Source organism: Hirsutella rhossiliensis (genome assembly GCF_020360975.1).
Source record: "Hirsutella rhossiliensis strain HR02 chromosome Unknown scaffold00001, whole genome shotgun sequence".
Taxonomy (NCBI): Eukaryota; Fungi; Ascomycota; class Sordariomycetes; order Hypocreales; family Ophiocordycipitaceae; genus Hirsutella; species Hirsutella rhossiliensis.
Window position 1 is genome coordinate 2,277,111 of NW_025408667.1, and position 13,970 is coordinate 2,291,080.

Sequence of the window (13,970 nt, forward strand, 5' to 3'; positions counted from 1 at the left end):
GAATCCTTCGAGCAACTGAAACAGCTCAACCTCGTTCAATCAATACCCTTGGTGGACGGGCTGACAAACAAACAATGCCAGAAAGGCTTCTCTAGCAAACCAAGAGCGGGTATGGCAAAAGGAGTTTGATGTGCAGGCCGCAATATTCTTTTTTGTGACGCGCAGCGAGGAAGCATAGACTCGGCGTCTTGGCTTGGGACAGCGCGGAACATTGACAGTCTTGCCCTTTGTGTGACTTGGGAAACATGTGCTTATAGTCGGATTATATTCTTACACAGTACACGGGGTACGTGATAAAGCCCATTACCTCAACTCCTTAGCCCGCCCCGATCATACACGCTCGCTCACCCATATGGCCCCGCGACAGCCTGCTCTTATGACGCCTGTGAGGAGCCAATGAGGCTCGGCTTTTTTCGCGTCATGCTCGACGGCGTGGTCGAGATGCTCGAGCTCCTCGTCGCGTATCCTCCTCAGCGTCGAGACCAGCTCCTGCATCTCGGGGCCGGCATCGTAGCCCTCAGCTTCCCAACCGGAAATCATCTCGAGCAAGGTGCGGATCTGGCCGTTGTAGTGGTCGCCAATCTCCGTCTCGACGGCCTCGGTACAGGCCATGGCAGCCTCACGGCCCATGACGGCGGTCGTCCATCCCAAGCCCGTGGCCATGACGGACCAGAGCGGGTAGAGAGCCGTGGGGCGGACGCGGTGCTTATGTAGCAGGGCATTGAAGGTGTCTAAGTGGCTGGCCTCCTGGTCGTACATGTGCTTCATCAGGGGTCGGAGGTGCGGGTATCGACGGACGAGGGGGGGTGTTTGGGCCGTGTAGATGAGCGTGGCGGCGAGTTCACCAGCTTGGTTGACGCGGAGCTGCATGACGCGGGTCAGCAAGAATCTTTGACCAGCTGTGGGAACGAGGGGTGTGCTGACAGCCGAGGAGAGGAATTCGCGCTGTTCTTTTGAAAGCGGTTTGCGCTTTGTCTGGCCGTCGGTGGGCGGCGGCGCGACTTGGGAGCGGGAGCCCGTCGTGGTAGAGAAGGCGCGAGCCGCGTGGGCGCAGAGTAGCCTGGTGGAGAGACGGAGAGTGATAGCGCGGGCGAGGCACCGCGTTGGCGCCATTGTGTTAGAGAACGCTTTTGTCGTGATGCTATCAATGGAGCTCAGCAAACGGATCATGATACGCCAGGGTGGTGAGATGTGGGGCGTGCGGTGAATGACGTCCGTGGATGGCCGGACAAAGGATTCGCCGGCTTAGCTCTGTGAAGCCAGCAGGGAGCGGCTCAGCGTCACGCCTGCGTCTCCTGTCCATTGTCTGTCCCCATTGACGACAACGAACTCTCCTTGCGCCGAGCAAACCCAATCCTCTCCGCCATTCGCCGATGCCTGCCGAGGCGCCTCGCCTTGATTGATACGTGAACCCTCTGTGACCGACGAGGCTTTTGCGATTGGGAATACCTTGTCTTACTGCTTGCTTTGACGGACCTCGCTACCGAGGACCATCCAACGACCAGAGCGGCTGGCTCTCGAGCGGCGGCAAACGACGGCGTATCGTCATGGCTGATATCGACGATGAGCTTCTTGCTCTTGCTGGCGGCGATTCGGAGGATGAAGGGTTCGCAAGCCCGCCGAGGGACGCGTCTGCGTCACCGCCGTCCTCGACGAGGAAAGAGGCCGGGAAATCATTGTCCAAGAAGCCTAAGCGAACAAGGAACCGTGATTCAGAGGACGAGGGTGAAGCGTGAGTGACGTGGCCAGTCTTTTTTTCCCCTGGCAGCCTGAACGCTTTAAAATTCTCACCCCTGCCACCTGAACACTTCGCCTCTTCTCCTTCTTGCAGCTGGCAGCCTGTTCCTTTCCTGACGCCTATTATCTCCCATCAGCTCTTCTGCACCTTCATCACCTAACTCTCTCGAGTCGGCGCCCATGGACGAATCCGACTCCGATGCCGAGCAGCCCGCACCGCGCGAGCGCGCTCCCGCGGGCGGCACCACCGATAGCGACGACAAGTATCCCATCGATGGCATGTTTATGAGTCAGGCCGAAAAGGCAGAGATCATGGCCATGCGCGAAGTCGAGAGGGAGCAGATCATCGCCGACCGCATCTCCGAGATTGAGCGCCAAAGACAGAACCGCTTGCTGCGCCAGATGGTCACCAGCGTGGAGAATGAAGAGCGCAAGTACGTCAAGAAGAAGCGCAGCGCCGACACGGCAGAACTCGAGGACGTCGAGCGCAAGGCCTCGCGGCCACGAACCGGCAAGGCCAGCGAGACGGCCATGGACTCGCTGCGCAGAGCTCGAGCGGAGAAGCAGAGACGCAAGGAGGACCAGGAGCGCCGCAGGGATGAGTTCTCGCCCAGGCGGGACTCGCGCGAGCCAGAGAGCGATGACGGCTTTGAGCGTGCGCGGTCTCGCACTCCGGTTGAGAAGGAAATCAAGAGCCTGCCTCCAGCGGAGTTACGCGACTATGAGCGAGTCCGACTTGGCCGAAACGAGTTCGCCCAAGTGTGCTTTACGCCTGGGTTCGAGGCGGCCATCACAGGCTGCTTTATCCGGATATCGGTCGGCGCTCACCCGGAGACAGGGATCGAGCAGTATCGCATGGCAGTGATCAAAGGTAAGATGCTCGTCGCTCCGATGCTTCCATGTTTCAAGTCCGCGCTGAGGCTTGGGGTTTGCTGACATGGTACCTCCCGCAGCTTTTGCGACCGGTAGACCATATGCACTTGGCGGTCCCAACGGCCCCTTTGTAACCGACCAGTACGTCAAGGCCGCGCATGGAAAGGCGGTCAAAGAATTCCCCTTCATCGCTGCGTCCAGCGGCAAGTTTACGGATGTGAGTTTTCCCTGGTGCGAAGAGTCATGCCGTGTGACTAACCGATTGCAGGGCGAGCTCAATCGCTATCAGGTTACCTGTCAGAACGAAAACATGACTCTGCCGACCAAGCAGTTTCTGATGGACAAGGTTGACGACATCAACCGTCTCATCAGTCACACGTGGACGAGCGAAGAGATCAAGACGAGGTTGGCGAAGAGGAACGAGCTGAAGCGACGCTTCGACCCCGCGGAGCGTGAGCGGATCGGGCGACTGCTCGACGAGGCGGTGGCCAAGGGCGACGAGCAGAAAGCGGAAGAACTGCAGGAGAAGCTCGACAAGCTCAGCAGCCAGCGTCTCGCATTCCGGACGACGCTGGGGCCTTCCAAAGGCAGTGAGGGCCCCGCGCTGTCGTCGGAGCAGGACCGGTTGGCAGAGCGCAACCGGGAGAACAGGCGGATGAACGCCGAACTAGTGCGCAAGGCACAGCTCAAGGAGAAGGCCAAAGTGCGCGAGATCGAGATGGCAATTAAGCGTGGCGAACAGGTACCTGATGATCCGTCGCGGCGGCTGCGAACAAAGGCCAAGTTTGTGCACGACGTCAACGACGGGTCGCAGAGGGCGTCGCCAAACGGCAACGGGACCAGCACGCCGACGGCCGGGACGCCCAAGGTGGGCGCCACCAAGCCGCAGATGGCGTCGCACCTGGTCAAGCTGCAAGAGAAGAAATACGAGGACAATAAGGGGCTGCCGACGATTCACAAGCCGCTCATGGATGACGACGTCATTGGCGCCCTGGATCTGGACATTGACGTGGAGATTTGAGAGTCGTCGATGATACTGGGGGGGGACCCGGATAGCTACAGTTGCCGGCTCTCCTGTCCCTCTCCAGCTTTTTGTCGATGCCCTCCTTTTTTGCGCCTTTGCCGGACAGAGGCCGCAAGACGAGTGGGCTGACGAGGAGCACTTGCATCCTCCATGATGGCGTTTAGGGAGACAACACAAGGTACAGACAAGAATCAGCCGTCGGCGGATAAAGGACTAGCAGCCTCGTGAGATTCGGAAAGAAAAAGCCGGCAGGTTCAGGTGCCTGTGTGGCAGGGACATAGATTCTACGTCAAAAGGACAATGCAAACGCCTGACTGTATCCCTGTTTCTTTCCATTCTCGGTTGACGCGCGTCTACACCACGATACTCTATTTTGCTGTGACAGCCTTCCAACCAACGTCACAGGACGCTCGGTCAGTCTGCCTTTGCCTCGGGCCCGACGGGGCGGGGCAGGTAGTCCAACTTGTGCAGCCAGAAGCGCCGGTAGAGGAAGACGAGCTTGAAGAGGAGCTGGCCGAGGAGGAAGCGGAGGACGACGGCGAGGGTGTGTGTGAGCGGGGCGGCGGGCGGCGGCGGGGCCTTGGACTCGAGCTCGTCCTCGTAGCGGCGGCAGAGGTCGAGGAAGAGGGCGGGATCGTCGGTGACGACGCCGTCGACGAGAGCCGGTCTCGCCATCTGGGCAGCGCCGCCGTCAGCGCCGCCGTCAGCGACGCCGCGAGAGAGGCCAAGGTTCTGGCGAATGGCCCAGCGCATGCCGCGCTCCGAGTTGACGGTCCAGGCAAAGACGGGGCGGCGGGCGGCGGCGGCGTCGAGGAGCATGCGGCGGCCGCGCAGGGGCGCGACGAGGGCGTTTTCCGCCATGTTGAGGGCCAGGTTGGCCAGCGGCGGCAGGAAGTGGCGCGCGTACGAGAGCGAGAAGCCGATGTGGGCCAGGGGGAAGCTCGGCAGGGAGCGGCGGGCGGCGAGGATTGTGGAGGCCTGTCTTGCTCGTGAGCGTTGGGCGTTGTCGGGGGGTTCAGGGGGGTGGCTGGGGGAGAGAGGCGTACGTTCCAGCATCCGAGCATGATCCTTTGCTCCCAGGGGACGCGGCCGGGGGGCACGTCGTTGATGGCGGCGGCGATGGCGTCGACGAGGTGTTGTGCGTCGTCGTCCATCTGCGCGGGCCCACGGTCGTCAGCCCCCTCTCTCTCCCGCTCTCTCCCCCTCTCTCTCTCACACACACTCCTTGTCCCGCTGCAAATACTTGGAACGTGGAATGACTTGCCTTGATGTCGAGCAAGACCCAGACCCCGGCCCGACGCTCCCGCTCATCCTCATCCTCGTCGTCGTGGGCGGCGGCGGCGGCGAGCCAGGCCAGCAGGTCCCGCAGCCGGGGCAGTCCGTGGCCCTGCGCACCGGGCGGCGTCGTCGTCGTGGTGCGCAGGCGCGCGAGGTCGGCCCAGGGGCAGTCGGCGACGCGGCGGTCGAGGGCGAAGCAGCGCTTGAGCGTGGGGTCCTTGAGGGGAGGGGATGTGTTCAGTCGTTCGGTCCATGGGTTTTCAGGTTCCCGTCACTTTCCATCCAACCCCTATATGTATATATATATATACATATATATATACATATAGATGCGAGTCGAGTGTGGGTTACAGTACAGTATGAAACAAACTCACATGAGACAGCACCGCAACGCCATCGGCCGACAGCCGGGCGTCCGTCTCGATGGCGTGCGCGCCGGCCCGGACCGCGCCCCGGAAGGCGGCCATGGAGTTCTCGGCGTGGCGCGCCTTGTAGCCGCGGTGCGAAATGGCCTGCGGGAGGACGACGCGCCGCCGCCGCGACGCGACGGCCCGGGCCCATGGCGCTGCTGCCGCCCTCTCTCAGCTTGTGTGACATTGCGTGCCGAGGGGAGGAAAAGAGACGAAGAGAGATTGGGCCACGCTGGTCTCGGGGAAACTCACCCGGCGGCGCCGTCAGCGTCATCCTCCTCTCCGCGTCCATGTCTCCTCGTTGGCTATCCGTCGCCATTGCAGCCTTGGTCCCCCCCGGTTGATGGCGTCGGAGGTGCAGCCCTTTGTTCGGTCACGGCGCGAGGAAGCTCATCCGTCTCCCTTGCGTTTCCAGGGGGGTGCCGGCTCATGCAGGGGCATATCAATATCCCAAGCGTGCTAGTATCGGAGCCGTGTTATATAACCAGAGAGAGCTTGCTGCTTCCGGCACGCCTCCCGGAGTCCCGCCCGTCTGTATTCCTTGTCGCCCGGTTTCGGTTTGCCCGCTTCAAGTTGACTTCGAGCAGCCGTTAACTTACTTTGTCCATGATCGACGGCCGCGCGGTGTCACATGTCAAAGGCAGCGGGCTCCCTCTTCCCAATGGCATCATGAAACGCCTCACGCGCCATTGGCCTCTACAAACGGCGTCATTCACACGTCCGCGCACGGCCCGCCTTCAAGAGCAACAACAGCCCTCTCACAGCATCGTAAGCGCCATCTGTGATTGGCATGCATCATCGTCGGTACGGGCCTTTGCACGAAGCCACAGCTTTGCAACGGGTTCCAACATGCATCATTTCTGTTCCCCTCATGCCATTCCATCATAACGCCACAGTCGCTCAAAGACAGACATCCGTCCACATCGAGAACATGAACAAGAACAAGCGCCTTGCTTCTGACAAACAGCAGCCTCCCAAACAGGCCCGCCAAGTGATTGCACGGGTTCGTTATGCGAGAAATCAAAGGAGAAGATAGAAACCTCTTCACAACGGAAAACCCTCTCCCCCGTCTGTGCCAAACGAGTCGCCGCTCCCGCTCCTCCCCAGATGCTTGTGGTATTCGACGCTTCCCACGCTCAATCCCAGCTCCGACGGCGCCACTTCCTCTCCCGAGCTGAGGCTTTCGTCGCTCGTGCTCAGCACGCTCTGCGGCGCGCCCCGCCCGCCTCTGCCAAGCTCGCCCAGGCTGAAGTTGCTCAGGTCCCACGAGTCCGGAGACCAGTCGTTGACGTGAGGCGTGTGGTTCCCCGGCAGCGACGCTTCGCTGATTAGGCTCGCGCCTCCGTAGATGGCATCGTACACGTTGTTGAGCCCGCCGTCCATGGACCCGAGCAGCGCCTCCCAGTCCGATGTCGAGACGCACGACATCTTCCCCGTGCCTTCTCCGCCGCCCGTCAGCATCTGCTCGACTTGTGACCGGACAGACCCTGCCGCCTGCATTCGCGCCAGCTCCGTTGGTGACGGGGGTTGCGTCTGCGACGGCGTGTTGTTGAGGGACAAGTAATCGAGGTTCGGTATCGAACGGGATGCGGCCCTCGAGGGTTGCGCCATAGACAGACGATACGAGTCGGCATTGCTCATGCCCGTCTTGTCTCTTGGCGAGACGCTGTCAAACGACGGCCGCGATCGAGCACGGTGGACCTCGACCCCCTGCGCCGACACAAATGGCATCGTCATTCGCCGCGCCTTGTCCTGCGCTTGGAGCCCGTGTCCCCCGCCTGCGAGACAGTGCTGGAAGCCCGAGTTGTTGCTCATGGCCCTGGACAGTGGCGCCGCCGGGCACGAGGGCGCGGGCATGGAGCCCTGACGAGTCGGCGTGGTCAAAGAGTTGGTGCCCGTGTCGACAGATACGAGCGATCGCGCCACCCGCTCGAGGTCGAGAGAGCCCGGCGCCTTGGCTCCGACAAGGGTCCTGATGACCACGCTGATCAGGCGCCCAACCTCACGCGTCAGCTTGCTGTCCTGTTTGAGGTCCGCCATCTGGTAAAGCAGCGTGGCTCCGCAGACGGCCAAGAGGTCGGACTTGTTGAGGCAAAACGAGAAGCTCATGCTGCGTTGCTCGAGAAGTTGCGTGATCTGAATCATGTGCTTGCTGGACTCGGCAATCGAGAGCAGCGCGGGCGCCGCCCTGGGGCCCAGAGTCGATCCAACGGCAGGACGGTAAATCAAAGTACGGATGTAGTAAAAAGTCAAGGCCTATTCTGATTCAGCACCGGCGCAGCTGCTTCTCTGTCCACAAAACTTACCAGGAGCGGCGAACGACTGCCCGTGACATCGGTCGAGGGTTTGTCCTGCACGAAATTGAGCCGCAGGTGCGTGGGCAGCTCCGCGTACCAAGCATCCAGCTCCCCCTCGAGCATCCTCAGCTTCTGAAGGGAGAGGTCGTGGTTCGTCGACGTGGGGTACAGATTCTCCAGGACCCGGGCCAGGATGCGTGAAGCCCGGAACAGGGCCAAGGCGCTGGACAGACGAGTCGACTCGCCCGGCAGGGTCGGCTGGAAGCCCTTTTCCGTGATGTACTCGTCGTCCGTGTCGGACGGATACTCGGTTTCAACCATGTCCTCCTTGAGGAGCTTAGGCAAGCCCATGGTGGCTGCCGTGAAGCTGGAGGGGAGTGAGCTTGGCACGAGACGAGAGGCATGCGCCCAGGCAGAGCGCAAGGGGGGCTTACCAGTCCAGCGTGTAGAGAGTCCAAAACACCTTTTTCCTCGTTTCCAGAGTCAAGGCGCCAAAGGAGAAGCGCCTCTGGCTCTGGTGCAGGCCGAGGCGGTGCGACAGGCCGACGGCAATCGACTTGTAGTGCTGCAGGCGTTGGTGGTCGCCGCGCATGGTGCAGTAGAGCAGGGCGAGGATGAGGCACTGCAGCGTGTTCATCGAGTTCTGGAAAAGCAGGGCCTCGAGAGCCCTGGTCCATTGCTTCTCGCAGGCAGCCACTTGGCGGTGGTCGGGCGACTCGGACGAGAGGCCGGCGATGCTGTAGACGAGATGGAGCTGGGCGAGCTTGTAGTTGCATTTGACCTTTTCCGGACTGGCGACAAACTCCTCGTAGATGCGAAGAAAGGTCGGCTTGTGCACGACGGGGAAGAGGGGGGCCCATTCCTGGAAGAAGACGTTGACGCAGCGGTCCGAGAAGAGGCGAGGGGGGATTCTCGAGGACTGGTCGGGCTCTTGCGTCGTCAGGGGAGGGCACCCCTGGACGTGCAGGAAGGCGTCGGGGTTGAAGTCGGTGCACGGCTTGCCCGCCTCCTGGAGCTTGCGCTTGAGGGATGCTGCGGGCGAGAAATGGGTTAGAGAAGGGTCAGAGAAAGGCAAGGTGGAGGCGACCAACTGATGAGGGATCGGCCGCTGGACGGGCCCATGAACCACGAGTCCGAATTCTCGACGCCGAGGAGCAGCGGAGGCGCCTGGACGCGGAAAGAGTCCTCCCTGGCGGCGGCGTGGGGATCCTTCGGCGCGCCGGGGGAGGATGAAGACAGGGTCGAGGGATGGCGATGGCTGCCGTGCATGGCGGAGAGCATGTCGATCTTCTCGTCCTTCTCATCGAGCAGGTCCTTGAGCTCCCTGACCTCGGCCTCGAGCTGGCGAACGCGCTCCTCGAGCGACTCTGTGTAGCCGCGCGGAAAGGCCCTGCGGCTCAGCTTGTCGCTGGTGCGGCACTCGAAGCCGACGTTTGCGCACTGCGAGCACGTCGGACGGACGCCGTCGCAGCGAATCTTTTTGCTGCGGCAGCGGTCGCAGGCCTGGGCGATGCGGCTCTGGGCGCTGTTGCCCACCTTGATGACCTTCATGGGGAGGATGCCGGGCATGACGGCGGCGGCGGATGGGACGACAGGCAGAGGACGAGGGTTGAGGAGTCGCCGCCGCTCAGCTGTGCGGCATTCCACCACGATGGCAGTCGGAGACGGCACAGGCCCAAAAGCCCACGCCTCGGGGCGACGTCCGACGACGAGGCTGCCTGTGATGATTATCCGACGAGGGATTGCCGTCTCTTGTTCCTTTTTCCCAACGCGCCCTGGTCGCCTTTCCTTGCCTGAATCCCGCCTTTTGTCCTTTTTTTTCTTTTCGTCTCTTCCCAGCCCTTGTATCTCTCTTCAAGCCTTGTCGATCAAACGTTTAAGGGCAGTCGCTGGGCGGCGGGGACAAGGCCAAGTAAAATAGAGGGCCAAGGCGACAAGTCGGGCCGGATGCGGGGAGGACAAGAAGAAAATAAGATAAGGCCGCGAGAGCTGTCGAGGGAGGGAAAAAACGCCAGTGCGAGGAGACTGTGTGGACAGCCATAATGCATAATGGCAGATGGAGAATCCCGGGGAAAAGACCGGGGTGGGGGGGAGGGAGGTGGGGGGCAGGCCAGCACAGGGGAGAGGAGGCAGGTGTGCGAATACAGTTGTGTCACCCCAACACCCGACTACAGGTACCGACGGGCTTACAGTGCTGTAGTCCCGCTGTTATGTAGTTAGTTAGGGGCCGTTCCTTCGTAGAGTCCAGCTTTACAGTTAAACCAAGGCAGAGAGGCCCATCGAGGCTCCTACAACTGGAAGCATATAATTAGGAACGGATGCAGATGCAGTCACTTGTGGACTTGATACCCAGCCAACTAAGTTTGTCGTAGTGTTATTTCTCGGCCGTGCCGGTTCTCGTACAGTGTATCGACAAGTTTAAGTGCGAACACTAGGATCCGTCTCGGCCCAACTCCATCATCAACCGCTCGACTGCCATGGGCCACATATGCATGCTGCTGGCAACTACCGTACCAAACGGTAGCGCGCCTTTGCTTCTACTCACTTATATACAGACAAGGCAGCTATCACAGTCTGGCCATTGTACCCCCACGGAAGGAATCACTGCTTGCCCGCCCCGGCACCTGGGGAATTTTAAATTTCAACCCCCAGGTCAGGGTACACAGAAGAATTATGACACCTAACTGGCAAGCATCTACTTACTATATATGCATGTACGTAAATAAGGTTCCTGGCTGCCTTATGCACAGCCGGCCTCGCAGTGGAGATGAGCGCACCAGCAAAGCCAAACCCATGTCGACGGCCGCGAAAAGAGGAGTTGGCCTGACAAGGCGCCCTCAATGCAGCAAGTAAGCAACAGGCTATAAGGTTCCCGAGCTCCTTGCCGTGCCTGGATCGAGTCCCACGTCGTCCGCTGGCATCTGTGTCTCCGTACTCCGGACATACCGGTATGTATGGAGCTCCGACGCCCACATCGGCCTCTTCCGCCAAGCAACCTCGATAAGACTATGCTGTAGGATTCCGCGACGTGTGGAAATGAGACGAGTCGGCCCATTTGCGGCCCGTGTACGACACCGGCTTCGCACCCTTGCGCTCATGCCACCTCCATGCCGGACAACTGCATGCCGATCCCGGCACAGCCCGCCGGTCCGGGCCCGGCGTCGGCCGGAGCACCAATCGGTACGCAAGCCTCATGGAGCGACAAAAGCACAAAAGGGCCTCCACGGAGCATATATATGCTTACTAGGAGCATGGATTGATGACGGAAAAAAGCTGTCCGCCCAGTGGAATCGCCTCTTTGTCAACTCTGCCGTGCAATGACGTGCACTTGACCCCATAACTCTTGCTTATACCACTCTCCTGCCTTTCCAAGCTCGAATACTGTGTAGTAAACTCTGTATATACGCCTTTCGGGAGCAGTCATGGCTTACTTACATGCTCCCCTTGCCAAGATACGGCCGCTTCCACGACGAGAGCCGAACCCTTCCCCCTCGCTTGCCGCGTGGATGCCGCTCGTGGGACGGAGCACGGCCGTGGAAGACGACTTACTGTTTTGGGCTTCGTACCTCGTAGCAGAGAGTAAACACAGTCAGTAGGTAGTGCGACAGCATGGAACCCCGTCTCAAACCCACCCCGCCATCACCATCGCTCAATCAATCGACCAACAAGCCCGAAGCGACCGGCATCCCAGACCGCCAAGCTAATCAAACGGGGCCCCTTGATTCACCTCTACCCCGGATTCTCTCCGCCTAACATTGCGGGGAACAACGAGCTCCTCGCCACGCGACCAGCTGCTCTCCTCGCCTCGGTAAGTCCCGGGCTGTCCTTGACAGGCCAGCGAGCTTCGTGCATCGTCGGAAAAGGCTCAAGTGTCATCCGTGATTCAGATTTCAAAGCTGCTCGTCTACGCCCATCCTCGCCGGCACTAGGTCTATTCTATCCCATGCCCGCCCAGTGGGCAACGCCCCCTCTCAAGAGGGATGCACCTTGTCGGCACCGAGGACGGCCGCATGCATACGCATCTCGACTGTTGGCTTCCGACGGTGGTGGGTTGTTGGAACACAACTGTCACGCTCTGGCATGACAGGAGACGGACCCGATGCCTGCATACTTCGTGCTGGAGGCCCGATGCGCTCCATGCAGCCAAGGCTGGCATTTGGGCGGCCAGCCGGCGGCGGCGCAGGATTCTCAGGTCAGCTGAAGTCGTCCTCTTCCTCATTGGGCGTCGTCTCCAACGGCGCTTCGTCGTTTCGGCCATCTTCCACTGATCCAAGGTATGCTACCACGTGGTCGTGGGCAAGCAAGGTGGACTTCTGCAGGGCCATAGCGTGATCAGCTCCGAGACGACGGGTCATGATTGGACTGCAACAACAATGCGTCGGTCCCGATCTACCAAGTGCCAGTCCACCCACATCTCGGGACCTGGCCTTCTCACAGATCTTGGGCGTACGTACCTCACTCTCGAGCGCCTCAGCCGCGGCCTCGAGGACACACGTCTCGACCTCGCGCAATGTCCTCGCAGCCGCGATGCATTCCTCCCGTAATAGCCCGGCCGCCATGAGCGGCTGCAGCTCGTCATCAGAAGGGCCGCCTTTAATCCTGGCCAGCTGCGTCTCAATGCGCTCATGCACCACGGCCACGGCGCGAAGCCTAAACACCTGGCACAGAGGGTGGTTCTGTATCAGCGCCTCCAGGTCAGTGGCTCGATCCGTCATGTCGCTGCCTTGCCACAGCAGCCTCAACTGGCGTTCTCCTTCTGTATCCTGCAGTAGGCGGAACTCCAGGCCGTCTTCCTCGTTGAGGCACATGAGGTACACAAACGGGCTTTGCCACTCGAGGCGTTGGTCGTCCTGAGTCACCCTCACGGTTCGCGGGCCGCCAAAGACATGGACTTTGGCCTTGGCCAGCGGGTCGTCTGGGAAGGGATCCAGAGGCAGCGCCAGGTTACGAGCCGTGCTATGTCGGTCAACGAAGCCGTAGCTAAAGAGCATCTCGGCTGCCGACTTGTTCTCCCCGTAGGAAATGGCCACTTCCCGCCCGCATGACGCGGCGCAGTCTGGACGCGCGTAAAGTACAACGTCGGCATTGCCGTCCACTTCGTAGTACGCCGACGGGGATCCTGAGTGGTTGACCATGTCGAGGCCCGGGACCATGGCGTCGCCGATTTGAGGGAGCTCTAGGCAACGAGAGCGGTACCAAGCGTCGACGAGGACCCAGTCGTCCAGGGAGGCCGTCCCATGCTCCCACAGCAAGGCGTCCCAAAAGGGCATCGCCTCGGTCTGGGCACGGAGCTCGTCGAACTCGTTGGCCAAGGCGGAGAGCTTGGCGGAGAGAGCGGCCTATGGCGCCGTCACTAGTCTGTTGCGGGCTGCAGCAACATCCAAGTCGGGCCCGACATATTTCGGGCGGCCACTCACCTCGAGAGACGTGCCATTCAATAGAAGACGCTCGGGCTCAGACCACATGGTGGGAGTCGGGATGGAGCGCGGCAGAAACCGGACGTACTCAGTCCACGGCGTCGAAGTGATGCCTCTGGACGTGGGCTGGCCTCGCCGGGAATGGATGAGGTGGCACAGCAGGTACAGCATTGCATCTATCCGCACAGACTGCGATTCACAATGTAAGCTCTGGCAGCTCTCGTGAGGAGCGGACGAGGTGTGGTCACCTTGTGGCCGACGACTTCGAGGAGCTGCTTGAAGTTCGAGTCGACCTTGGCATACTCTTGCACTGCTTCGCAAGACAAGACAAGGTCACGAGGGACTTTTAACAATGCTTCTTGAGCATTCTCACCGACTTGAAGCTCCTTGCTGACCACGAAACCACAGCCTTTGCCGTCGACATGTTGCAACTCGATGCCAGCGAGAGTGACATCGTTGAGCCGCGCCCACGCCGGAAAGGCGTCGAGCGGCAGTTGCGATGAGGATGACATGCCCCGAGAAGATTGCGTCAGTGAGCCAGCTGCATTCAAGCCGTAAGACGGTAAAATAAAAGGGGGAGCCTTCAGATTTGTTGTTCCCTTGAAGATGTTCAGAGACAGAGGCGAGTCGTGGCGGTGGTTTTCTGGTGCCTCGCCCAAGTACACTGTACATGCCTGGTGAGCTATCGCGAGCTCTCGACCCTGAAACCCCCCCCCACCACGATTCCATGCCAGCGAGGGCAGAAGGCCAAAATACAAAGTCCACAGGCTCGCTAGCAGGGCGCAAGTACGGGGAACATTGATCTGTTGCGGGGACTCTTCCTCAGCCTCGCCCCCATTGGACAAGGTGGCACAGAAGCAGCCCTACGTCAATCTCCAAATTTTGTGATCGCTGCCACCATATCGATGCGCATCCTGTCGGCGACATCGCACCA

General features: G+C 60.5%; 5 protein-coding genes across 5 annotated transcripts; 1 reads left to right on the plus strand and 4 right to left on the minus strand.

Annotated features, from left to right (window-relative positions):
* Positions 1-330: 330 nt before the first annotated feature.
* HRG_00299 (ubiquinone biosynthesis protein COQ7 domain-containing protein) lies at positions 331-1,113 on the minus strand (the record flags this gene model as incomplete). The annotated part of the gene is made up of 2 exons (XM_044858770.1): positions 331-864; positions 925-1,113. The coding sequence occupies 2 exons, from the start codon at positions 1,111-1,113 to the stop codon at positions 331-333; spliced, it is 723 nt and encodes a 240-aa protein (XP_044725170.1).
* Positions 1,114-1,547: 434 nt separating this feature from the next.
* Positions 1,548-3,631, plus strand: HRG_00300 (plus-3 domain-containing protein; the record flags this gene model as incomplete). The annotated part of the gene is made up of 6 exons (XM_044858771.1): positions 1,548-1,732; positions 1,875-2,608; positions 2,691-2,827; positions 2,879-3,352; positions 3,425-3,478; positions 3,521-3,631. The coding sequence occupies 6 exons, from the start codon at positions 1,548-1,550 to the stop codon at positions 3,629-3,631; spliced, it is 1,695 nt and encodes a 564-aa protein (XP_044725171.1).
* Positions 3,632-4,048: 417 nt separating this feature from the next.
* HRG_00301 (glycerophosphoryl diester phosphodiesterase family domain-containing protein) lies at positions 4,049-5,614 on the minus strand (the record flags this gene model as incomplete). The annotated part of the gene is made up of 5 exons (XM_044858772.1): positions 4,049-4,612; positions 4,681-4,788; positions 4,851-5,129; positions 5,287-5,477; positions 5,575-5,614. The coding sequence occupies 5 exons, from the start codon at positions 5,612-5,614 to the stop codon at positions 4,049-4,051; spliced, it is 1,182 nt and encodes a 393-aa protein (XP_044725172.1).
* A 752-nt stretch (positions 5,615-6,366) lies between these two features.
* HRG_00302 (fungal specific transcription factor domain-containing protein) lies at positions 6,367-9,188 on the minus strand (the record flags this gene model as incomplete). Its single annotated transcript, XM_044858773.1, has 6 exons — positions 6,367-7,578; positions 7,629-7,986; positions 8,054-8,651; positions 8,711-8,808; positions 8,887-9,059; positions 9,123-9,188. 6 exons carry the CDS (start codon positions 9,186-9,188, stop codon positions 6,367-6,369), a joined length of 2,505 nt encoding a protein of 834 aa, XP_044725173.1.
* A 2,624-nt stretch (positions 9,189-11,812) lies between these two features.
* Positions 11,813-13,548, minus strand: HRG_00303 (SET domain-containing protein; the record flags this gene model as incomplete). The annotated part of the gene is made up of 5 exons (XM_044858774.1): positions 11,813-11,932; positions 12,074-12,958; positions 13,037-13,225; positions 13,285-13,346; positions 13,410-13,548. The coding sequence occupies 5 exons, from the start codon at positions 13,546-13,548 to the stop codon at positions 11,813-11,815; spliced, it is 1,395 nt and encodes a 464-aa protein (XP_044725174.1).
* Positions 13,549-13,970: the final 422 nt, after the last annotated feature.